A 25,996-nucleotide genomic window follows, 5' to 3' on the forward strand; every position below is an offset into this window, starting at 1 on the left:
GCCATTATGGTCCGCATAGTTAAAAGTTAAACAACTTAGCAATATTCTTTCTGTGCCAAACAATCACAGTTTTCTAGACCTCTGCTTACTGTCATTCTTTCTTTACCTTCAGTGAATTAAAATCAGTGAACAATCATGTGCTGGATACAAAAGGGGCTTAGCTTGTGACAAGACTATACCGGGCTATGCACCTGCGTATTCATCACATGACCAGTGCCAGTCTCTGCCTGGGGGATTCTGTTCACTATTCTGCTTTAACCCCTTCCCGCCGATGGCATTTTTTGATTTTCGTTTTTCGTTTTTGACTCCCCTCCTTCTAAACCCCATAACTTTTTTATTTCTCCGCTCCCAGAGTCATATGAGGTCTTAATTTTTGCGGGACAATTTTTTCTTCATGATGCCACCATTAATTATTCTATATATTGTACTGGGAAGCAGGAAAAAAATTCAGAATGGGGTGGATTTGAAGAAAAAATGCATTTCTGCGACTTTCTTACGGGCTTTGGTTTTACGGCGTTCACTGTGCAGCCAAAATGACATGTCCCCTGTATTCTGTGTTTCGGTACGGTTCCAGGGATACCAAATTTCTATGGTTTTATTTACATTTTGACCCCTAAAAAAAATTCCAAAACGGTGTTAAAATTTTTTTTTTCTAAAAGTCGCCATATTCCGACGGCCGTAACTTTTTTTATACACAGGTGTACGGGGATGCATAGGGCGTCTTTTTTTGCGGGGCCGGGTGTACTTTTTAGTTCTACCATTTTCGGGAAATGTTATTGCTTTGATCACTTTTTATTCAAATTTTTATCAGAATCAAAACAGTGAAAAAACGGCAGTTTGGCACTTTTGACTATTTTTCCTGCTACGGCGTTTACCGAACAGGAAAAATATTTTTATAGATTTGTAGAGCGGGCGATTTCGGACGTGGGGATACCTAACATGTATATGTTTCACAGTTTTTAACTACTTTTATATTTGTTCTAGGGAAAGGGGGGTGATTTGAACTTTTAATACTTTTATTTTTTTATATTTTTTTTTACTTTTTTTTTTTTTCTTGCATTTATTAGACCCCCTAGGGGTGTTGAACCCCAGGGGGTCTGATCACTAATGCAATGCATTACAATGCTAATGCATTGCAATGCATTGCAAAAAAATCATCATCTCTTTTGCAGGCTGTATACACCAGCCTGCAAAAGAGAATTTGCAGACCGGCTGGGAGCCTTTAACAAGGCTCCCGGCTGTCATGGCAACGGGGGGTCGGCCCTGGAGCATGCTCCAGGAGCCGGCGATCCCTGCCAAAATGGCGGCGCCCATGCGCCGCCGGGAAAATGGCGCCTCCGGCGCCTTTGACAGCAGCGCCGGAGGGGTTAATGCCTCCGATCGGTCCGGGAACCGATCGGAGGCATTAGAGCCGGTTGTCTACTGCTTAAAGCAGTAGACACCCGGCGGCTATGGCGGCCGCCCGGCTCCCGGGCGGTCGCCATAGTTACAGACCCGACACGCGCCGTACTATTACGGCGCATGTCGGGAAGGGGTTAAAAATGCAGAGAGAAGGGTTCTGTAAGCAGTGCTTTTCTCTCCACATTTTACTGCCCTTTACGAGGGTAACCGCTTATTTAAGCGAATTAGGCTTCACTGAATGGAAACCCAAATGCTAGTGTGAACCTAGCATAAGTATGTTTGAAAATTGTCTAACTACATATTATCCAAATAGTAACATTTGTTTGCTGAAACTGAACAACCCTTTTTTTAATCATTTAATGTTGAGCCTGAAGTCTGGCTCCCATCACACATGGTAAATGAAGTAGAATAAAACCTTTCAACAAACTTTGCACTGCAAGAATGGAAAACAATATAAGAGTAGCTATCCATTCTGGCTCATAGGGGAAATACTGAGAGACTCCATTTCATCCATACAGTCATGGCTGTAAGTGTTAGCACCCTGGAAATTTTTCCATAAAATGAAGAATTTCTCCCAGAAAATTATTACAATTACACGTTTATTTCTTTGTGTGTATTGGAACACCAAAAACACAAAGGAGAAAAAAGGGCAAGATTGGACATAATTTCACACAAAAATCGGCTATAAAAAATAGTTGCCACCTTTTCAAAATGATGGGTAAATAAGTTTGCTTTAAGCATGTGATGTTAGCTCAAACTCAACTGTGGCAAGTAACAGGTGTGGGAAACACAAAAATCACACATGATACCTTTTGAGGTATACTACCCACAAGCAGTTATTACACACTAGGGGTGGGGGCTTCTGACCTCTCCTGTGCTCTGGCTAATTTCCCTGCTGTTTTTGGTTCTCTTCAATCATGTCAGACATGGGTTATGTCAGCATCCTTATGCGTTGTGACACTTTCCTAAATCATGTCACTACAAAGATCTAAGACAGCCTGGAGTCGCGCAGGAGATGTGAGTAACACTGGTTTTATGTTGGCATCACACTCGCCCATAAATCCATACAAGGTGACGCAGCAAAATTTTTCTTTTTTTTTTGAAGAGTGTCAGTAATTTTGTAAATCCTATTTTTGGAATTTTGGGTGAAATTATATAAAATTCTTGTACTTTTATTTCTCCGTTTTTGTGTTGTTCCAATAGACACAAATGAAATAAACAAGTGTATAACAAAACATGCAATTGCAATCATTTTCTGGGAGAAATACTTAATTTTTTGGCAAAAATTTCAGGGATGTCAATACTTTACCAACACGGCCATGACTATGTTGTGGGAAACAAGCCACATATGGTACAAATCTGTCTGTCTGAGCCATACGTTTCTGTACATGATACAGAAATACATGCTACCTCAAAACACTGGTATAATAATACATTTTTTGTTCTCCAAATACAGCTTTACAAATCTACCTTAGGGTGCATGCACACTACGTAACGCCGGGCGTGTATGAGAGCCGTACACGCCGGCATTACAGCAGGGCTGCCGAGCACTTCCCATTCACTTCAATGGGAGCGCTCGTAACAGCGGCGTTTACGAGCGCTCCCATTGAAGTGAATGGGAAGTGCTCGGCAGCCCTGCTGTAACGCCGGCGTGTACGGCTCTCATACACGCCCGGCGTTACGTAGTGTGCATGCACCCTTAGGTTGTAAAATATGCCTAATCTAAAACATACCTGTACGAATGCAGGGGAACATGAAACTCTTCATCTGGTTTACAAACTCCAATAGGCTCCAGTAACTTTGCATTTGCCACAAATTTATATACGGTGAATGGAATGGAAAAATGGTTCTTGATCTGAAAGAATTAAACAAATATAGGTCAAGTAACCATGTTATTACATTTGCAATGCAATAACAATGCATCATGCTCCAAATGGTAACAACGCTCCATGTTGTTATATACATTGCAAACAAAATGCCATTTCTATTACAGGCCGCATAGAGCAGCTTATAATAGAAACGAACAGGAGACAAGCCTGGAAGCCTGTCAAAGTAACAGATCATCAGCCCTGGATCTCACAGCAATTCATGGGAAAACCATAGTGCCCATGAGCCACTGCGAAAATGGCGACTCATTCAGCTTTGAACAAGGCTCTCAGATCCTGAGCAGCCGCCATATTTAAAACACCCAACATCCACTATACTATTACGGTGGTTGTCAGCAATGGGATAAAGATACATCCCCAGTGTAGGGTGGAAGTGTCAGAATGTTGGATGTCTGTCCACTGAGCCCTCCCTGTGATCAGGAGAATGGGGGACTAAAGTCCCACATGTGAGCATGTGACAGATGCTCCATTCACTGCTATGGGACTGCGGAACAGCAATCTGCAGTGTCTCCACAGCAGTGGATGGAGGTTTAGCAAGCACACTGACATGCCATTCAGAAAGTGGCAACATGAGGGACTTTTAGGCATTAGGCACATGACACTGGCTTTTTATAACAGATGTAATGGCTGTTAATGTCCATTTTTTGATGGTTGATTAGCATCTGTTTACGGTTTTGATGGCTCAGTGTTATCTGTTTTGCTTCAGTTTTTAACTGTCAGCGATAAGGAAAAAAAAAAAGGGTTTCATTGGTCTTTCTTTTTTGACTCAACCCACTGATCTGGTTTAAAGGATTTTACTGGCAATCATTTCAGCAATATGTTACAAAATTTAATAGGGAGCCCATGAAGGTTCTGTTCATGTGTACTTTATTGCTTGAACAGCATTCTATGGACAGCACTATAATTTACATATCTCCCTTTCAGTCTATTTTTTTGGGAATGTCTGAAGAAATTAGGAAACATAAGGTGTGCGTCTGTGTGTGTGTGGTTACAGTTATGACACTTTATGGATATTCTTGGGAAATGCGCTGCTGGACTGAAGTGTTGGTAGATACAGGATTAGAAACAGTTAGAAACACTCTTTTACAATTTAGAGATTAACATGACAATTCTTTATAAAAAGTTGTCTAAAGAGGGTAGCATTTTGCATGTAGGTTTCTAAAATTATAACAGTCAACATTCAAAATTAAAGCTTGCAAAAATATTGGTGAAAATTCCAACCTGAAGAGGAGATCGAACGAAAAGAACTTTGTTGCCCTCACTGGCATCTATCTGTACAACAATGGACACACAATTCTCTTCTAAGGGGCTGCGTACATTATAAAGGCGCCTGGCTGGCTTAGTAACTGGAATATTTGCGACTTCAGTGTATCCCTGTGGAACTGCAAAAGGGAAATGAACATCAGAAAAAGACAATTCAATGATTATCATCTGTTGCAACCCAAAAAAACACTACCTATTCCAAGCGTAAAAAGGCTGCTTTCCTGGCGATGCAATGCGGATAACCTTCCACGGTGCAGAGGCTCTACAGATGAAAATTCAAGTTCTAAGCACTGCCCTTCATTAACATTATGTATGTGTTCGTGAGCTGAAGAGCCAAACAGACGCAGATTTTCACCATGCTGAAGTATGAAAGGGACACCAAGTGCATTTTTCACTATTAAAGGAGCCCGGTCTTTTAAAGAGTAGTCAAATGCAGAAGCAGTGCCTTCAGAAAAAGCCTAAAGGAAAAAGCAGCAAGGTTAGAAACATGGCAACTTGTTCTTCCAGTTTACTGGTATTTAGCATCCACTTATTTATTCACCTTTGCCAGATTAGTGAAGACTCCCAGAGTATACTTCGAGATTGTGATATTCATGGTGTCCTTAGAAGTAATGTTAATGGCAGACTGTGGTTCTGGGACTACTATGAAGTCATCACCAGGAAGAAGACTTTTTTCCTGAACTGGATTGTTCTTCATCTTGCCACAAAAGAATAGAATATATGACCATTAGAAACAAATCAGGAACCATAACAAATCTATGGAGATCTAAAGAAAAAAAAAAAAAAAAAAAAAAGCGTGGTACCTCAAGTTTCAGATTCCATCGGCGTTTTCCATTGTCTACTCGTTCAATAAGAGGTTCCCAGACAGCATACACTTCATTATAATAATGAACCTATGAAAATGGAAGGATGAAATTCGTATTTTACGGGTATTTTAAGCCTCTAAACATTAAATGCTAAAGCATCTTTAATAAGATTTTGGGGAATATCTCCATCTAGACATAGATTTAAAATATCAAAACAAGTGGGTATATATATATATATATATATATATATATATATATATATATATATATATATATATATATATATATATATATTACAAATTCCCAAACTGGCATTTACATATAAGATTAAAACTATGAGCTTTATTCAGATTGTCTAAAAACCGCATACATATTAATAACCAAATCTACAAACTACAATTGTCAATCCCCCACTATTTTCTCTTTGGATTGAGAGGGTTAAATGTCATTTATATGCCCTTGCAAACATGCAAGATGCTGATAGGGAGTAGTGATAAAGACTCTCAATCAATGACTCAACGTTATTTCAATGGAGTGTATATAGGATTGGAAGGAACTAATCCTTATAGCCAGTGACTAAAGTATCAGTCAAAAATCCACACACTGATACCGTGCCTCTACTGCATATGCAGATATGAACATCAATTTCTTCCAGTCAATTTATCAATCTCTTAAAGCACAAGCCTCGGGAGTATTGATGTTTTTGAACTCAAGTATTGGGAGATTTGGTAAGTCAAGGCTACCTCACAGGTGTCCATTTGCATAATTAATGTCACAGTGCACATATACAACACACTGAGAGCATTCCTATTTGATCAATATATATACCCAGTGTAAAGTTTACTATTTCATCACAACACTGGTGTACACTCCATGGTACAATATCAATATTCAAGATATAGGGTCAGAGAAAGACATTAATAAGGGCTTAACATTACAAGTATCGGCGTTCAAAACCAGGGCGCAGAGAAATGCAGTTTTGACTGCAACCTTTATTATTTTGGGGTTCATATCTGCATATTTGACAGAAATACTCTCCTGATGAACCATGTGCTGTAGATAGCGTGTGGGGAAACGCATAGAGAGAAATATTAATATAGAATAGGCTAGCAGAGGCAGGAGTTTGGTTCTTGAATATAAATGTATACACTAGAAATAGGAATCTGCGAACCAATAACTATGCATATAGGAGATTGATGTAGATGAACATTTAATGTCTTTCTCTGACCCTATATCTTGAATATTGATGTTGTACAATGGAGTGTACACCAGTGTTGTGATGAAATAGTAAACTTTACACTGGGTATATATATTGATCAAATAGGAATGCTCTCAGTGTGTTGTATATGTGCACTTTATATATGTGCGCTCTGACATTAATTATGCAAATGGACACCTGTGAGGATACAGAGTTGGACATGCAGTACTCTGTGTCCGGTTTAAAAAAGCTGGTTTCGCGGCGGAGAGCATAAAACGCTCACCGGCTCTCACGGCCGGACCGGGTCTGACAGGTTTCTGTCTTCTGCATGCAGAAGATGGAAACCTGAAAACGGAGTCCGGGTGCTAGTGTGAACCCAGAGTAACTGTAAAAAACAAAACAAGAAAAACTAATTTTACCAATTTTTAAGGCATTTGCTACTTGGTAAAAATGACATGTTATCTATCGTACATTCTTCTAGACAGTATATTCATAGCAATACAAAATTTATATAGTATTTTCTGGTTTTTAATGTCTTAAAAATGTAAAACTTGGCAATACAGAAACAAATTTTGTACTTTGCAATTTTCTGATATTCATAAGTTTAATATTTTTGTGTACAGAGCTGGGCAAGAGGTTTCTTTATGCAACATAAAACATAGCTTTTATTCATCTCTTTTTGGGGAATGTCTGACAGTTTGATCACTTAATTCAATTTAGCCATTTTGACCACTATGTATATACAAATATCAAAACAATGAAAAAAAGGTAGCCCCTATTGAAATTTGTTAAAAAAATAAATAAAATATATATATATATATATATATATATATAGGGTCATCCACTAAATAGAGTAATTATAAAAGGTTAAACTATTAGTATCAAAAGTTATACATCTATGGATAACCTCTCTAAAATGTTTAACACCCCAGTTTAGCCAGGGAAAAAATATATACACACACAGACACATATATATATATATATATATATATATATATATATATATATATAAAATCATATATGCCAGTATTTAAAGTATAGGACAGCTATTAGTATCGTTAATAGCACAAAAATTCCAAAAAAGCCAACAAGGCGGAGACACGTCAGAGTCCTACTAAAACACTGTTCATACACTAAGACTGAATAGTCCGCATAGTTATTCCCCAGGCTAACAGAAGTAACAGCTGACCTAATAAGCACAGTAAAGTCTAGATTGTCAGGCTAAGCACAGCCACAAAACATCATCTAAGGCTGCTTCCCTGCCTCACAGATTCTCTTTCTAGACTAGCCAGGTACTGCCTTCCTATCACCTCACAAGTTTCCTCACTGCTATCGTGCAGCAGTTCATCAGAGGTCTAAACATTTTGCATTTTAACAAAGTAATGACAGCTAAGTTTTTCCCCGCTTCGCCTCGGCATTTAGGTAGCCCTGCTCAATTTCAACATATGCTGGAAAGAAATTCACCTTAATCAGTTATTTTTATATAACAAAACATACATACGTTGTCATTTTTAAATAATATAAAACAAAACAAAACATAGAACAAGTTTTTATCTAAAAATCTGCATGCTTAGGAGAGTACCTCAAGTGTAGTGTCAGCAGTCACATTCATAAAAGAAGTCCAGTTTTTCACTGCGCCAGTAAATGTGGATTCCACTAACAGTAACGGCACCGTGCGGTGTCCTAGACCACACTCAAGTGTCACTTGCACGGTTTTAACCTTCAAATCAAAGCTCTCTTCCTTCGGGGAGCAATCGGGGTTCAGATAGCATTCTGTTGCTTCACTGGCAGAATCCACTCCTAAGAACCAACTGTTGCAGTTGTCCGTGGTTTTTGTGTCCCATATGTTCCTATGTTCAACTAAATGCCCCTTCTCTTCATTGTCCTTGGGCTTTGGTTTCAGAGCTGCCATGATGGTCAGTACAGTGTTTAAAATGATGGGAGAAATCTGATGAAGACAACAAATTACAAAATACGCACAAAAATTATGTAAAGGGAACCAAAACCCACCACCAGCTGCACAGATTTTCACAACATGCAACTATTTTTTTTAAACCTGAAGAACCATGCAGATAAACCATCTGCACTGTACCTGTGAGTTCACTCACCTCCTGCGTATCCTCTCTTTTCAGCTCTCCACCCCAATAGCACAATTACATTGTCAGCTTTCAATAACTAGTGGGCAGTCCTTAGATAAAGGGATAATTAGATAATTGATGACGTTCTGTTTGCAGAAATGGGGAATAGGAATGCCACCAGGAAATCAGAATATATGCTTGGGACGGTCACATGACTGCCCCAGGGATATTGTTAAATACACTTTTTTTTCTAATTTTATTTTTTTTAAAAAGTCTAAACCAGAAGTTAGGCAAGGGAGAGGGTTTAGCTTTACTTTATCCAGGACAACCCCTTTTAGTGAAACCCCTATCACACATTTACAGTAAATACTGTAAAATTCATCTCTGCTCCATTTGTTTTGCTGATTAATGGAATTCATCAGAATTAACTACTGCAGTCCTGTGGTATGAATAAAAGGAAGTTTCAAAAGGCTAATTTACCTTGATGATAACTTCTTCTACATTAAGGCTGCCATTCTGACTACCGGTTGAAGATGTTGTGTTTTCCAAAAGCAGGGAACATGGTTGTATTACCTGTGAACCACAAACATGTCAAGTATTAAGTGACTTGTCTATTTCATCATAGATGGGATTTATTGACACTTTTTTTTATTGAAAGCTACTCCATCCAAGTTTCCCATTTTAAACATACACATTTATGAAATAGTTAATTATTTTACACCTTTTTCAGACTAAAAAGATCTAATACAAAAGGCATAACCAAGTTTCTGGTCCTCAGTGGAAAATCTCTTATATGGCTCCTTTGTTTGAAAATAAGACAAATCTTGATGGGTTTGGTTGGACCAGTTTCATAAAGATAACTGATATAGCTTACTTTAAAACAGAGTAAGATTATGAGGAATACTTCAAGTAAACTGTCTGCACTTTATTCCTGCTGTCAACTTCAGGGTATGTTCACACTACCTATATTACAGGTTCATTGCAGTCAATCATAGGATGAGAGCAACAGACATTAATAGTAGCAGAGTAGTGGACAAAGACTGAGCCCCCTCCAAAGCTATCTGTTCCCATTAGACTATAATGGAAAAAACAAAAGAAATAAAAAAAAATTCTATTAGGTTTGTTTGCTTTTGTTTAGTTTTTTTTAGATGGGGGTGAATGCAGATGGACACCAGAAGGGGGGTGTTCTGTCTGCATTTAATATAGATTGCTCCCATCCTATGATCAACCAACATTAAATAGCAGTAGTGTCAATCCACCCTTTAAAAACCTACCTCTCAAATGTGGGTCATGTTAAATACTTTATAGATTACACTTGTTTATACAGTTGAAAGAAGTCATTTTGTCTGAATTAAATAGATGGTAATAGGTTCAAACATATTGAAAACAGGTGACCTCAGGTCCTGCCAGGTATCAAGGTAAAAGTATTTACCATTGTCTACCATATGTAGTCACAACGAATTGCACAGTCGAAGCTATACAACGCATAAAGCCCTCTCTAAAATTCCAAGCAGCTGCAGAAGAAAAATAAAACCTTTAGGCTATGTTCTAACATCGCAACTGCTGCATGTGGATAAACATCAACTGCATATGGTAGCCAACAATCACGCGATTATGCTGGGAATATTGCTGTTTTACTTGCATAATAATGCCATCACTGGTCATTATATGCAGACTGGGTCCAGACTGCATGTTGTGGCCACTACCTTGGTATACAGCCTCAATATCAGAATCTATCAAGAAGGTGTACTCGGCAATAACCAGTGAGCACCTCTGACTTGGAATGCCATGCTCCAAACCTCCTTCGACTCTGTACATACATGAGAGTACCATTGAACCAATGAGCAAGCTAGTGCTAATGTTACTGTAAGCAAATTCAATAAAAACATGAGAACACAGGAATGAAAAAAAAAAAATAAAAAAAATTACATATATCTTTATTAAAATTCCTAAAATACAAAAATCCACAATCAATCGTATATAGGACGAAAGAACCCCTGAGCACTTGGGTGTTCTTTCATCCTATATGATTGGGTATTTTTATAACACATGAATTTCAATAAAGCGTTTTCATATTTCTTTTTTATTTCGTCATTCATGTGTATTCTCATATTATTGATGTTGTGGTGTTAGGATATGTGCAGGATAGATTATTCTTTGCTACATCTAGCATATATTTAGGTAGGTGAGCAAGGCCAGTAAAAGATGTCACAGCACACTTACAATGGTGAAGTTATTAACATACAAGATACAAAATTTACAGATTTTTTTTTTTTTTTTCAAACTGGCTCAGAATAAGCTAAAAATATAAAATTCGCAGTTCTAATGCTTACGCTGGGTTCACACCTGCGTCTGGGGTCTCCGTTCTATGGTTTCCGTCTTCTGCATAGACCGGGTCCGGCCGTGCGCGGCGGTGAGCGTTTTAGGCTCTCCGCCGCGAAACCGGATTTTTTTATCCGGACACAGAGTAGTGCATGTCCGACTCTGTGTCCGGATTATAAAACCCGGTTTCGCGGTGGAGAGCGCAAAACGCTCACTGCCGCGCACGGCCGGACAGCTTTCTCACCCATTCAAATGAATGGGTGAGAAAGTCTCCTGCAGGCTTCCGTCTCCTGCATCTGTTTTATGCAGGAAACGGAAACCTGCAATAAGGACCCATGAACGCAGATGTGAACGAGCCCTTAGGGTGCATGCACACTGAGTAACGCCGGGCGTGTATGAGAGCCGTACACGCCGGCGTTACAGCAGGGCTGCCGAACACTTCCCATTCACTTCAATGGGAGCGCTCGTAAACGCCGCTGTTACGAGCGCTCCCATTGAAGTGAATGGGAAGTGTTCGGCAGTCTGCTGTAATGCCGGCGTGTACGGCTCTCATACACGCCCGGCGTTACGTAGTGTGCATGCACCCTTACTCTGTGTCTACTAGAGCCAAGAGATTCCAACTAAGCTAGCTATTGTGGCCAGAATAGTCCAGAAGGGACCTGTTAACACTCAGAATAGGAGTATGGGGCACAAGTGGTATCAGCATTTTTTTTTTTTTTTTAATTTATTCTGAGCTAGTTTAAAACATTGTTCCCTCCCAAACAAACCATTTAAAACCGCAGGACAGCAACCAACATCCTTCAGGAGGTGGTCCAAAAGGTGAGAGGTACATGAAGGTCCAAATTGCAATAACTATACATACTCCTAATGCACAATATAAAGCACACAAAACATGGAGTAAGAATAATACCGTAGTAATGCTGCTGTCTCTTAGCTCTCGAAGGAAAGGACAGGCCAGTACTTTAAATTCTTTAACTATAGCTGTCAACTTCTTCTCCGAGTTTGCATCAGAGAGAGTAATATTGCCCTGAAAAGACACAGCTAAGGCAGGAGCATCTGCTTTTGCAAGGCTGGCTACAAACACTATCTCAGGATCCATTATCAATGCTTTCATGTTCATTTTCCTGGATGCTGTGAGTTCTAGAAGAGTAAAAAATATATATATATTTATATAAAAAAACAAAATATAGAGCAATATTTATATTTATTCTAAAGAAAAAAAACAATTATACAACAACAATATATTCAGATAATCAAATGTGACATATGCAGTTTTACTTTATTAAAGGTGTTAGTATACAAAATGGTAAAAAGGATGTATTCCCTCTATGTCATGTTAGAGTAGCCATACACAAGTTAAAAGTGTATGAAATTAATAACTCACAGTCACCAATAAGATGACCTGCAATACGATTTATATTATCTGCCTTTCTAACAGGCCAGTGAGTAGAAGTTTTTGTGGGACTTCTACTTTAAAGTTAAGTGTATTTAGACTATTACAAGTATTTATATGTAGTGAATATTTGATTAAAACAATGCTGTGGTCAATTGGCTCAGCAGACATGGGGAAATAAATATATGACTGTTAATACAATGTTGCTGTACATTTCTGAAGGGGTTTACAGTATATACATAGTACAAGTACAAGTACAAGTACAATAAACAGTAAACTAACAAGATGTCCAAGCTCATACAAGTAGCAAAGATTGTAAGATGATGTAGAAACCCCAGCTCTTCGAAACACTGTGATGCCTGAAACTCCCAATATTATGCTAAATACGTTACCAAGACAAACAAAAATTGTTAACCTGACTCTAGAATTCAAGTTTGGATTATTGTGGAATACACATTGACCAATAGGACAAAATTATTACACTTTACTTTTCATAAAACGGTGCCTTTTTGTTTATGAGATGTGGCAGGTATTGCAGCACAACAATATCACTTGAATGAATAGGAATTGCAAGGCCAGAAGCTCCTCAATAAAAGGGTCACTGTTACTACAGTCGGAAAAAAAAACCACACACTCCAACAGATTTATAGCAGTTTTAAACACTGTTACACTGAAAGTAATTAAATCCACAATGAAAATCTGCCAGAAAACTGGAGTTCACACCACCGTTACTAAAGTCCATTGCCGTCTTCAGTCATAGGATGACAGCAACCTTAGCTGTCATAGAAAGTGGTCTTGGATGTTGTGTCTGTTCCCATTGACACTATCTTCGGTCATGTTTGTTAACTTTTGTAAAGGAAGAGAAAGTCATGCATGCAGGACTTTATCTTCAGTTGCAAAACCTCATAGATTGTAAGCCCTTGCGGGCAGGGCCCTCTCTCCCACTCTGCCAGTTGGTCATTGTTAGTATTATATCTGTTTGTGTATTTTGAGTAGTGAATGTAAACCCCCAAATGTAAAGCACCATGGAATTAATGGTGCTATAGAAATAAACAACAATAATAATAATAATCAAAACATGGCTTAAGCTAGCGTCCACCATGATGTTTACATTACAGTCAATGGGAATGGACACAGAATCAGCCTGCGACCATTCTCTGTGACAACTAAAGTTCGTTGCTGTCATCCTATGACTGAAGACAGCAACAATTTTAGTAAAGGAAGTGTGAACTCCACCTAAAGGAAAAAGTATGATCAGTTTTGGATTAAAGCGCCTAGGGTCCACCAGCAGAACTTTTCTATGGACCCACCCAACAGCTTTCTGGTAACAGTCACAGCTCCCTCATTAATATCGGAGCCCACTATCCGTAAGTTCCATCAGTATGTGCTGCTCACCATTCTGTTGCCGAGCTGGTTCCTCACTTGGCTGCTACTAGCTGAGCAGGACATATTGAGGAACCAGCCCAGGATATGGAGCACTGAGCAGCACTGGCACCCTGCTAAACCTCAGTTGTTGATGGCGGAGGCTGAGCAGGGAAGGGTACCAGCAGTTGATTAGGGCAGAGCGTGTCACATGACGAACAGTAGGCTGAAACTTCCATAAAAAAATAAGCAGGTGTCTGCCTGAAGTAACCAGATCAGGTAAGAAGATCCTAGTACTCACTGAAGTTTTTTTTTCCTATTTATTCAATATGCTTCTACAAAGCAAGGACATGTTTCAACTCGTCGAAACAGGTCAAAACACAAAATCTGTCTTTCCACTCCTCCAGTGGGCAAGTGCGATGCCAAATATGATACGGATTTGGAAATCCACAGCATGGGGATGACATTTCCACAGTCTCATCCACTTTACTTGGAGTGTAAAGCTAGTAACCAGTGGGTAAAATAAACAGCAAATTTGGGAACTTAGCCTAAAAAAGCAAACACAAATACTTTTCATTACTTCACTTCCTTCCTACTAAAAACAAAATAAAAATTTTATTCTTCTCCTCTGGTTGCTTGCTATTTAGTAACTGCACATAGTGTTCTCTCAAGTATCAGCTGCTGTTGGGAAAGGAAGGTCATATGAGCCAATATTCTATTTTTGCTGTTTGGTTTGTAGATTAGTAATTTCCTTTCAATTTGTCAGTATTTACACCAGTGCATGATTGAATAGAAGAACATACATGCATAGACACCAAAAACCTCTGTCCACAAACATTAACCCACTGCTATTTTTTGTTTAGATAAGACAGACCGCATTGTGCAAAAGTTTCAGGCATGCATGGGAAAAAAAAAATACTAGAAAAAGAATGTTTTCAAAAATAGAAATGTTAATACTGTATATACTCGAGTATAAGCTGACTTTTTCAGCTGAAAGAGCTCTCCTCGGCTTATACACGAGTCAGGGTCCACGGAGCACAGAAAACTGGAAGGACCTGGAAGGGGGAGGTCCTTTAGTGCTACTGCTCTGTGATTGGCTTATCATGAGGTCACGTTACTGTGATGTCATCAAAGGTCCTATAGCCACTGGTATGTAACATCTGCAGATAAGGTTGAGTCTAAATCAGGGGTGGGCAATTAATTTTCCCATGGGGCCACATGAGAAATTGTAACGGTTCTAGAGGGCCATGCGCGTTGCGGCAAATTTAGCTCCACTCACTTCTCCGCTGACTCCGCCCATTCTCAATCATTTTTCCATGTGCCCCACAAAGTAAAATCCTCCTACAGTCACCCTAACATTATTCCCCCAAAATTAAAAGTTTCCCTCCAAATGTCCCACAGTATTAAGTCTCTCTCCTGGTGCCCCAGTATAAACCAGCAGAAACATTAAACTGGGGCAGCTGGAGGGGGACATTAAACTGGTGGCAACTAGAGGCAGATGTGGCCCCCTCCAGCTACCCCCCATGGTTTAAAATCCTCCTCCAGCTGCCCCAGTTTAATGCCACCCCCTATCTGCCCCTTAGTTTAATGTCCCCCCCTATATGTGCATTAAACATCCAGCAGCCCCCATTGCTGGCAGCTTGCAGGAAGCACACAGTCCCATGTGGCTCTGCCCACTAACGAGTCATAGCCTAACCTGGTGATAGGCTGTGAGGACATCATCACAGGCCCTTGAAAAACCTTCCACTAGCTATGCGGGCCAGATAGAAGCACTCAGAGGGCCGGATGTGGCCCGCGGGCCGCACATTGCCCAGGTCTGGTCTAAATCCTAAATCCGCCCACACCAGAGTCCGATCACACTGTGGAATTCCTTTAACCCCTTAAGGACACAGCCCAAAAGTATGTTAAGGACCAGGCCTATTTTTTCAAAATTGACATGTGTCACTTTAAATGGCAATAACTTTAAGACGCTTTAACTTACACAAGTGATTTTGAGATTGTTTTCTCGTAACACATTATACTTCAGGTTAGTGGTTAACACTAATCAATATTTTTGTATTTACTTATTAAAAAAATAGGAAATTTGATGGAAATTTGGAAAAAATTGCAATTTTCAAAATGTGAAATTCTCTGCTTTTCAGGCAGATAACCATATCACCCAAATATATGAATAAATATTATCTACCATATCTCTGCTTTATATCGGCAGCATCTTTTGATTGTATTTTAATTTATTTTGGACGTTACAAAGCTTACAAGTGTAACAGCGATTTTCCAGATTTACAAGAAATGTAACTATGCTTGTTTTGTTTGTTTGTTTTACACACTATTATTTTTTTAAAAAACCTTTTTTACATTTGTAAGCACACTAGAACCAGCGATCAGAGAGGATCACTGGTTCTATACTAATTATAGACTTGCAATACACGTGTATTGCAGTCTATAGAGGAAGCTAGCTATGCAGATGCATAGACTAGCTTCCTCTCGTCCCGGCATCCAAGGGGTTAACCCTCCCCCCATCGGAGCTCGCTCCGATGGGAGGGAGGGATTAAGGAGCAGCGTGTAGCTGTAAATTACAGCTAACACAGACTCCTTATGCAGCCGGCAGCATGCTTTATAGCCGGCCAAACCCCTAGGGTGCTATGATCACTATGGATCATGGCACCTTAAGGGTTAAACAGCGAGGGGTCAGTGCAATCACCGTCCCTGCTGCTACAGGGGAAGCCTGGCTGTCAGATACAGCCGGCCTCCCATGGAGATCGCATGGGCTCTGCTTCTGAGCCCGTGAGATCTCCATCACGTACATGCACGTGGGAATGCGGGAACTAACCACATTCCCTGAAGTACATGTACATGATTTAGCGTTAAGGGGTTAAAGGGATTCTGCCATTAAAATCAGATTTTTTTTCTCACTAACACATAGAAATAGCCTTAAGAAAGGCTATTTTTTTCCTACCTTTAGATGTCTTCTCCACACCGCTGTTCGGTAGAAATGCTGGTTTTCGTCAGTATGCAAATGAGTTCTCTCGCAGCACTGGGGGCAGGCCCCAGCGCCCAAACAGCACCGGGACGTCACAAATGCTGCAAGAGAACTCTCCAGTGACCTCTCCATCTTCTTCAGGAACAGCCTCTTCACGCGTCTTATTCTGGCGCTGGTGGTCAAACTTCCAAGCCTCGGGCAGAGCCGACTGCGCATGCCCACAGGCCACAAGAAAAATAGCCGGTTACACAGTAAGTAAGCAGCCATTTTCTTGTGGCCTGTGGGCATGCGCAGTTGGCTCTGTCTTAGGCCTAGAAGTTTGACCGCCAGCAGCGGAAGCCGACACGTGAAGAGGCCGTTCCTGAAGAAGATGGAGGCGGCGCTGGAGAGTTCACTCAGCATTGGGGACCACCCACAGTGCTGTGAGAGAACTCATTTGCATACCGATGAAAACCGGCATTTCTACCGAACAGCGGCGTGGAGAAGACATCTAAAGGTAGTAGAAGAATAGCCTTTCTTAAGGCTATTCCAAAATGTTAGGGAGAAAAAAAATAAATGATTTTAATGGTAGAATCCCTTTAAAGGAATTCCACAGGGAGGGTAAACCAAACATTTTGGATAACTTAAAGGGGTATTCCCATGACACTTGTTCACTAACCTGCAGGCTGTTGTGCTCTCTTCACTTCCTGTTTCTCTCGGCACATAGGTGGGCGGTATTTCACTTGCACGGGATTGGTTGTAAATGAATTACAGTGTGAAGCTGATGTAGCAGAGCTAGATTTGAGTCAGTTTGCATTACATACAGAGATAACGGACTTCCCTATCTCAGCCCTTATCAGCCAAATTCAAGTAAACAAACTGATAAGAGCTCAGAAATCCCAGCACTCTCACCTCCCCTATCAGACCCAAACAGCTCAGAGCTGCTCCCAGCCCCTCCCTCTCCCCCTGAGAGCAGGCAGCTACATCACTTGACAAATGAGCAGATAATCCCAAGCACCATAGAAACGGAGTGTAAACAATGAAGTGAATAAATTAAGATAGCGGCCAAACAAAGCAGTTTTGATAAAGTAATGCATTTAGGAAAAGTCTTAAATCCACATAAACTAGCAGTATAGATAGGATCCTTGTGATGGGACAACCCCTTTAAGTTTCTCTGACCATATGCTTTCAATTCGAATTGTGTGAAATTGCTATCAAAAAAGTCAATGTTCATCAGTCAGATAAGAATTCAGATACTTATGACTATACTCACTACAACATTTCTGTATATTGAGACATCAACGGATAACTGACTCACTAAAACACCCGATCTATTAAAATCAAAGGACTTGATCTGAGATTGAAGGTTTCTTGAAATGGCTAAACCCCAAGGCTAGGGCTTCACCGTGATTTTGGTCACATCACAGCATAATGAAATTTATGACATTACATTGTGGCTCACACATTGCTGCAACCACAGTATTACAGACACAAGAAATACAACAGGGTTAGGCATTTTGTGACCCATTTCACTTTCATTATGCTGTCATTTTGCATAGTGAAAGTCTGATCCAAAGCTGCAGCCAAATTTGCTTTGTAGCCTTTGATTTGTGGTTCTATTCATCTATGATAGCAGCATATAGAAAGCCCAGTGTAAAGTCCCATTGGTGACTGCATACTTGAATTGTGTGAGCAGTTAGACCGATGGCCTCACAAGCAGAAATCATGCGTCTCTTATTCTTTAGCAAACAAGGAGCTCTAAACTAGGTTAAAATGAGGACAGAAAACAAAAGCACTTTTTTTTTTTTGAGTCAAACCCTTTCATAAGACAACACCTATGTGAAGACACTGAAGTGACATTTTTCTGACCTGCTTTATTAGTACACGCTTTGTTGTATGCGGTATGTTGTGAAATCCAGACGGTAGAAGGTTACTAGGCTTCACAAACCTATTAAGGAGAATATGTTGTTCTGTTCTGCAGAAAAGGCTAATTAAATCTGGTCTTGACATCACGAGGATTATTACAGGGACATATCTGGGTCAATAATTAATGTTTACTATTATGACAGACTGATGTCACATGAGTAGGAAGTACAGGAAGCGGAATATAAGCTTTCCTCTAAGCAAACAACCAACTTACATGATTCATACAAATAGAAACAGCTGCTTCATACTGTAAAGGCAAATGCAATCCTGATGTGTTAGAGCCATTACATCTCACTTCCCAAAATCAGTCATCTGTACTTTATCAAGACACCACACTAACAGTTGTTTAACAGGTGGTTCCAAAAAGCAAAGTGAAAATTAAGTTATTCCTTATAACAAACAGCTTAAGTATAGTAATGTTAAATTTAAAAAAAATGCATCTATACACAGATATAGCCAATTTACCCTGTTTTGGCCTTATCTATGGTACTGCTCAGTGCATGTCCATCCATCGACTCATTTGCTGATGGCCAAACATACTGTGTGTGCAGTATGTTTAGTATTATACAAAATAGAGGAAAAGGAGTCAGCGATCCATCCAAAGGAGAGGAACATGCAAGGATTTATGTGGCTTTTGGAGAACCACTGCTATAGTGCCATCTTGACTAAAATCTTCCCACAATTCCTCCCATTTGGAACATTTTAAAAGTAGACAAGAATACAGGGAAGAGCGTTAAATAAAGCTTTTACACTTTTGGAATGAACATTTATATACATTAGGAAGTTTTGGGAGTAAAATGTATCATGGGAGCTGTTCCTAATAAATAATTACTAAAATATTACACAATTGTACATATATAATGTATACAGAATTACTTCAATGCACAGCATGTACACAAGGGTATCTTAACCAACTTCTGTTGAAAAACTCTAAATCTGATCGCTCCACTGCTAGCCTTATCCACTTGGAATAAAAACAATATGTCATCTGCACCAGCACTCTCCTGCCTCATTTTTGCCTTCATCTGGAACTAGCTGCAAGGTCTGCGCAGTTTCATACAGCAGGGACCTGGCAGCATTACCCGTGATCAGAGATGACTCTGATCACGGGAATTTAATCACTCAGATGCTGTGGTCAAATGGGGCTATAAAAAAAAAAAAAAAAGTTTTTTTACAATAAAGACTAAAAAACCAAAACTTTAAAATAACCCCCCTTTCCCTAGCTCACATAAAAATATAAATGAATAAAAGTAAACACACGCACACATTGGGCATCCCCAAGTTGGAAAATGCCCAAACTATTAAAATATAAAAAAGTCGTAGCAGAAAGAAAAAAAAAAAAAAAGAAAAAAAAAGGCGTTTTTTGCCAAATTACCTCCCTAAATAAAATGGAATAAAAAGTGATCAAATCATACATTCCCCATCATAGCATCAATAAAAATTACATATTGACCCGCAATAAAAACACAAACACACCTTATACAGCTTCGTACATTATAAAATAATATATATATATATATATATATATATATATATATATATATATATATATATATATATAGTAAAAAATGAAAACACAAATTTAAAATGTTTGTGTATCCAAAGGGTTAAGCCTGTGGCAAATGAGAATGGTCTTGCCTCTGACAACCAGGGGTATCACATGCAAGTTAAAGCCTACTTATGAGCTGATGGAAGTAATCTAAGTTTGCATTAAGAAAATGTGTTATGAGCACTGCAATATAGCTACACTAATCTAGTCATGTGACTGACACTACTGTATGACTTTAAGGTATCTATTAGTAATACTATATGACTGAAATGCTATTAATGCTGCTACTATGTGAATGTAATCAATTTATTAATAGTTATTAATATTTGGCTAAGGTTTAAGTTTAAGAATGCTTAAATAGTTGGCTGTACTGTCTAGTCATCAACATGTGGCTTTCAACATAGTTAAAAGGACTGGACAAATTCTCAAGGTTTAGCAATAAATATATGTGGGTATGCACCCAATACAGCACTGTTGCATACCTCCTCTGTCTGCTTTTGTTTTGGTGGGAGTGGACGGCTTGGTATGGATCTGCAGAGGTTTCTCTGTGGTTGGATTCTGAGGCATGGCTTGGATAAAGAAGTCCGCTACAGTCATCAAGAATTCCACACTTGCACACACATATAGTTTCTCCAAGATGGCAGTAATGAAACGGTCCTGGCCTTTTTGCTTGTAGTCTATATCAATCATACTGCGTGTGCTAGAAGCATCCTTCTGGTCAATCATTCTAGTTAAGAGTAATGAATAGATCAATCATATAAATAGAAATGAAGAAATACTTTAGTAAATATTTAGGCAATAATCCAAAAATCTGTTGACTTATTTAGACCACTAAACCTCCTTTACGTTTTGGTAAATTATATATATATATATATATATATATATATATATATATATATATATGAAGAGCTCAACGGAAAAATGGCCTAAGTCCACATGTTGTCATATTTCAAATTATTACCTAGAAAGCTTCTTTGTACCTCGTTCTATGCATTGGGTTTACAAGGTACCTAGGATTAATGACCCAAGTCCATATATTTCAATGCAGAAGAATTTACCTTCAATGGAATAATGGCCTAAGTCCAATACAAACTTACTTACTTCACTCTCGTTGGTCATTTTTTCATTGAAATCGTGACTTCCGGTCTGTTGTTTATATTAGTGTAAAAACTTTGTCTTATTGTTTAAAAGGCTCTAAATCGACTTTTGCACATATTTAGCGCCAAAAAGGGAGGCAGGTAATTATTATTCTTCATCGTTTAATAATAGTAGTAATTAATTAATAATATTAAATAAATAATATTTATACATGAAGCTGCAATTTTTTTAATAAATAATACAATTTATGATTAGGATTAACGGTGTTCATTAGCTGATTACATTGGATAGATATATTCCACAATAATGCCCGTTTGCTTTAGGCTAAAACTTTAAACTTCGTTTTTCTCACAATATTGATTTTTGGACTTAGGCCATTTTTCCGTTGAGCTCTCTCTCTCTCTCTCTATATATATATATATATTATATATATATATATATATATATATATATATATATATATATATATATATATATATATATATATATATATATATATATATATATATATATATATATATGAGACTCCCTTGCAGTGTCCATTGAAAATCAACGAAAGAACAAATCCTGCACAGAGGACTTTTTCTTCCACCAGTTTTAAAAATGACGGACACGTGATGGGGTGCCATTATAATAAATAGGGTCCGCACAACTCCATGTTTAATCGCTTTTTTGGTGGTCTGCAGCACCACTAGTGTGAACCTAGCATCAGGGGATATTCACACTATTATTAAATTCCATTGCTCCCTCTATATCTGTTCCCATTGACTATAAAGTAGAAAAAAATGATGCATGCTTACTTCCATCAGGTCTGTTTACTTTTGTAACAGAAAAAAAAAAAGCCCTGCATACACTACTTTTTTTTCCATCAGAAAATATTACATATATTAAAACAACAACAACAGCATATAAGTTGTTCGCAAGCAATTTTTGATGGTGATAGACTCCATTTAATACACCAATGAGCTGATAAACCATTTTGCTAAACCAAGTAGTAGTAGTTAGAGTCAATGTCAGTTTAGGTGCGATGGGGGTGGAGAAGCAAGAGAGTCGGATAAGAAAAGAAGGAAGCAATTTTCTCTGATCCATTAGAAATTTGCATGTATTGGTTTATAGTCACAAATACTATTGATTTCTCCAAAACCTGTTGAAAAGTCAATTACCGTTTAATCATTTGCTATCAAAAACTCAGCATAGTATTTAAATTCTAAAAAGAAAATACAACAAATTCCAAAAAAGTTATCTTGCTAACGTAAGGTGTGTAAGGGTTTTTCCCAAAATATATTTTGCTTTGTGTGAATTAGCCATAGAGAACATAATAACATTATCAACAAAAATCACACAGATTGTCACATTCTTACAACTCTCATGAACATAAAATATAAGATTTCAACCTCAGATAGAAGCAGTAAGGTTACATTGTTTAAAAAGTGGAAAAGAAATTTTGAAAGAAATAAAAATTAGCATTAACAGACAGACCTGGATGTGGCCCTGGTTACTCCCTCTCTAAGATCATCAAGAGTGCACGTTTTAAGATGAAATGAAAAGTCAATTGAGCTGTCTGCACTCATCTGTCCTGAGGATGACAGAAGATGTAGCCTCAGTTCTCCCAGGCGCAAGTTTTCATTATGAAGCCATTCAGAAGCCACCTAGTACAAAACAAGAACTCTTTATCTTAAGCATACCACATTATTTTTTTTTTTTTTAACATGAATTTTTTTTTTTAAGTGTCTTCAAAACCTCAGTTTAAGGGCAGCTTAAGGCCTGAGTGTTTTGTACCTACCTCACTATTATCATTATTGTAGAGTACAATAGAGAGGGATTCAAAGTTAAAGCCAAACTTTAGAGTTACAGCTACTGGCTCATCGCTGGAATCCAGGGTAGATTCAGAATCTGATTTCTCTGTATACAATGACAAAGCAGTTACATTTAATAGTACATAAACAAACAAGCTGCACTAAGCAAAACCTATCCTTTGTAAAACTGGATACAGGCATTAACCCCTTCCCTCCGCAGGCATTTTTCAATTTTGATTCCCCCTCCCCCCCCACCCCACAGTTTGAAGTATAGGAGTCTCAGAACTTTGTGTTTATTTCATTTAGGGACATAGCCACTCTGACACACCTCTCAACCGAAGCTGGCAGAGTCCACAGAATGGATCAGGTAGAATCTGGTGAAAGTATGGACAGAGGCTCAGATGGCAGCCTTGCAAATCGGGTTGGCGGGAGTCTGATGCTGAACAGCACAGGAGGCTGCAACAGCTCGTTTGGAATAAGCATTTACACGGAGAGTTGGCGCTAGGAAAAGGGGTGGGTTTGAGGGAATTCCAGCCCGCTGATATGGCGAGTGGGGACTAGTGACCAACAAGGTGCTCTGAGCAGAGCGCAGCACCCACAAGAGGGTATGACTAGTGTGGCATATACGCTGCAGACCCCTCTACACCTAAAATTAAATATAACTATGTAAGACAGAAAGACCTGAGTCAAGTCATGCCTGCCTCCTACAGACATTAGGCTAGAACTGGTTATCATAGAGTCTGTGGAGAGGGTATAGCCTAGAGGCAGGGCAGACAACTTTTGCCATTCTTAGTGACAGCCTCCTAGTGGCCAGGTTTATACCCATAATGTTGTAGTTTCCCAACGAAACAGTTTTTTAGCTACGTTTATTACAATATTAGTTTAATCAACAAAATCTACATGGGAAGGGAAAAAAATATCCCCCTACCCTATTTTAATCACTATGTGAGCAAAAAGAACATGTGCAAATTAAAGCTAAATATAATTTTCTGAATCTTTAAATCTTTTTATCAATTACTTATTTGATTACTGTACCTGCTTCTTGAACAGACACACTTGTCTCTCTTATAACTCTTGTAACTGCTTCAGACTTCAGAGGTACACTTGGAAGTGATGGAGTTTCAGCAAGGTTCTCAAAAAGAACACTCATTAAGACGGTGAGGTCTTTTTGGCTCAAGGCAATCTAGAAATGAGCAGTAGGAGAAAAATAAATTGCATTCCAAACTCCATATTTTATTTATTTTTTCATTCACAGTGCCATATGAGGGTTTAATGTTTGTGGAACAAATTGTTCTATATAATGGTGCCATTTATTATTCTTTAAAAAGGCTATTCAGGTGCTGCTATTCGTTTTTTAAAAGAACCCCCCCCCCCACCACCACCGTTATTACATATCGGTCAAACAGATATGTAAATGAGTCTCTCTGTGCACTCTGGGCGTTCCCCCCAAAAGCCACCTTGCACCCCCCTATGTTACACCTTGATAACACCTCCTCTTTCGTGTGTTTTCCAAGAAGTCCTCTTCAGTCTGTGTAACCGCCTTCATAGTCTCTAATCTTGCTCCTGTGCTTTGAAATCTCGGGCATGCACAGTAATGCTCCCTTATGAGCGGTACTGCACATTCCTGAACGCCATTTTCTTGTGGACAATGGAAGAAAGCACACAAGAAAATGGCGTTCAAAAACGAGTATCAGCATCTGAATAGCCTTTTTTTTTTTTTTTTTTTTGTCTCTGAGGCCCGGTACACATCTGAGTTTATTATTCTGTTCAGGGAGTCCGCTTGGGGACCCCCTAAAAAGAAACCTATACGCATAGAAAAGTGGTTAGCGAAGAAACCACACAGACCCCATAGACCAGACCTGGGCAAAGTCCGGCCCCCGGGCCACATCCGGCCCTCTGACTGATTCAGTCCGGCCCGCACAGCTTTGACTGGGGGGGGGCGTGTCTAGGGGGCGTGTCTAGGGGCGGGTCTTAGTGCCGGCCGAAGATGGAGGTGTGGAGCGTGTCATAAAGTACTGAGAGATGTAAGGTGAGCTGCAGGGTGGAGAGAGAGTGTGTGTGTGTATATGTGTGTGTATCTATATGTGTGTCTATATATATGTCTGTATGTGTGTGTGTCTATGTCTGTCTGTCTATATATGTGTTTGTGTGTGTCTCAGTAACCTAGGGCAGAGATGGAAGGGGAATGTTATACTAGGGCAGAGATGGCAGATGGAGGGGGGGGCATGAAACTGGGGGAGAGATGGAGGGGGGACATGAAATGGGGAAAATAAAGGGGGATATGAAACTGAGGGAGAAATGGAGGGGGGGGGGCATGAAACTGGGGGTAGATGAAGAGGGCACAGACTGGAGGGACATTAAACCGTGGAGGAAGCTGTAGGGGGACCTGTGCCTCTAGTTGCCCCCAGTTTAATGTCACCCTCTAGCTACCCCTACAGTTTAATGTCTGCTTCCAGCTTCCTGATTTTAATGTCCCCCTCTAGTTGCCCCCAGTTTCATGTCCCGCTCCAGCTGTCAATTTATTGCCTCCCTCCAACTACCTCCACTGTTTAATGTCCCCCTCCAGCTGCTCCAGTTTCATGTCCCCTCTAGTTTCCCCCAGTTTATACTGGGGCACCAGGAGAGGGGCTTAATACTGTGGGGCAGTTGGAAGGGAACATTACAATGTGGGGGCATATAATGTACGGGTGACTGTATTAGGATTATACTGTGTGGGGGCACATGAAAAGATGATTTGGGAATGGGCGGAGTCAACGTAGAAGTGGGTGGAGCTAAATTTGTCATGGCACGGCCTCTAGCATAGTTTCAATTTCTTATACGGCCCCATGGGAAAATTAATTGCCCACCCCTGCCATAGACTATAATAGGGTCTTTGTGGTTTCCTGCACAAAACACGTGGAGAGAAAAGTGCTGCTTGCAGGTGACCGCATTTCTATGTGTATAGATTTCTGTTTGGGGT

At 39.3% G+C, this 25,996-nt stretch overlaps 1 protein-coding gene across 2 annotated transcripts in view; it reads right to left on the bottom strand.

The window, feature by feature from the left end:
* VPS13C (vacuolar protein sorting 13 homolog C) overlaps positions 1-25,996 on the bottom strand; it is a 215,256-nt gene that overhangs the window by 52,744 nt on the left and 136,516 nt on the right. For both annotated transcript variants that reach the window (XM_075273791.1, XM_075273790.1), the window contains 12 exons: positions 24,073-24,220; positions 23,025-23,143; positions 22,721-22,890; positions 20,626-20,870; positions 11,865-12,094; positions 9,113-9,205; positions 8,137-8,502; positions 5,354-5,443; positions 5,092-5,247; positions 4,744-5,008; positions 4,509-4,669; positions 3,135-3,256 (listed from right to left, as the gene is read on the bottom strand). In XM_075273791.1, coding sequence (XP_075129892.1) covers positions 3,135-3,256; positions 4,509-4,669; positions 4,744-5,008; positions 5,092-5,247; positions 5,354-5,443; positions 8,137-8,502; positions 9,113-9,205; positions 11,865-12,094; positions 20,626-20,870; positions 22,721-22,890; positions 23,025-23,143; positions 24,073-24,220 — 2,165 coding nt within the window. The remainder of the gene's footprint in view (positions 1-3,134; positions 3,257-4,508; positions 4,670-4,743; positions 5,009-5,091; positions 5,248-5,353; positions 5,444-8,136; positions 8,503-9,112; positions 9,206-11,864; positions 12,095-20,625; positions 20,871-22,720; positions 22,891-23,024; positions 23,144-24,072; positions 24,221-25,996) is intronic.

This window comes from Leptodactylus fuscus, chromosome 5, assembly GCF_031893055.1.
Source record: "Leptodactylus fuscus isolate aLepFus1 chromosome 5, aLepFus1.hap2, whole genome shotgun sequence".
In the NCBI taxonomy this organism is placed as follows: domain Eukaryota; kingdom Metazoa; phylum Chordata; class Amphibia; order Anura; family Leptodactylidae; genus Leptodactylus; species Leptodactylus fuscus.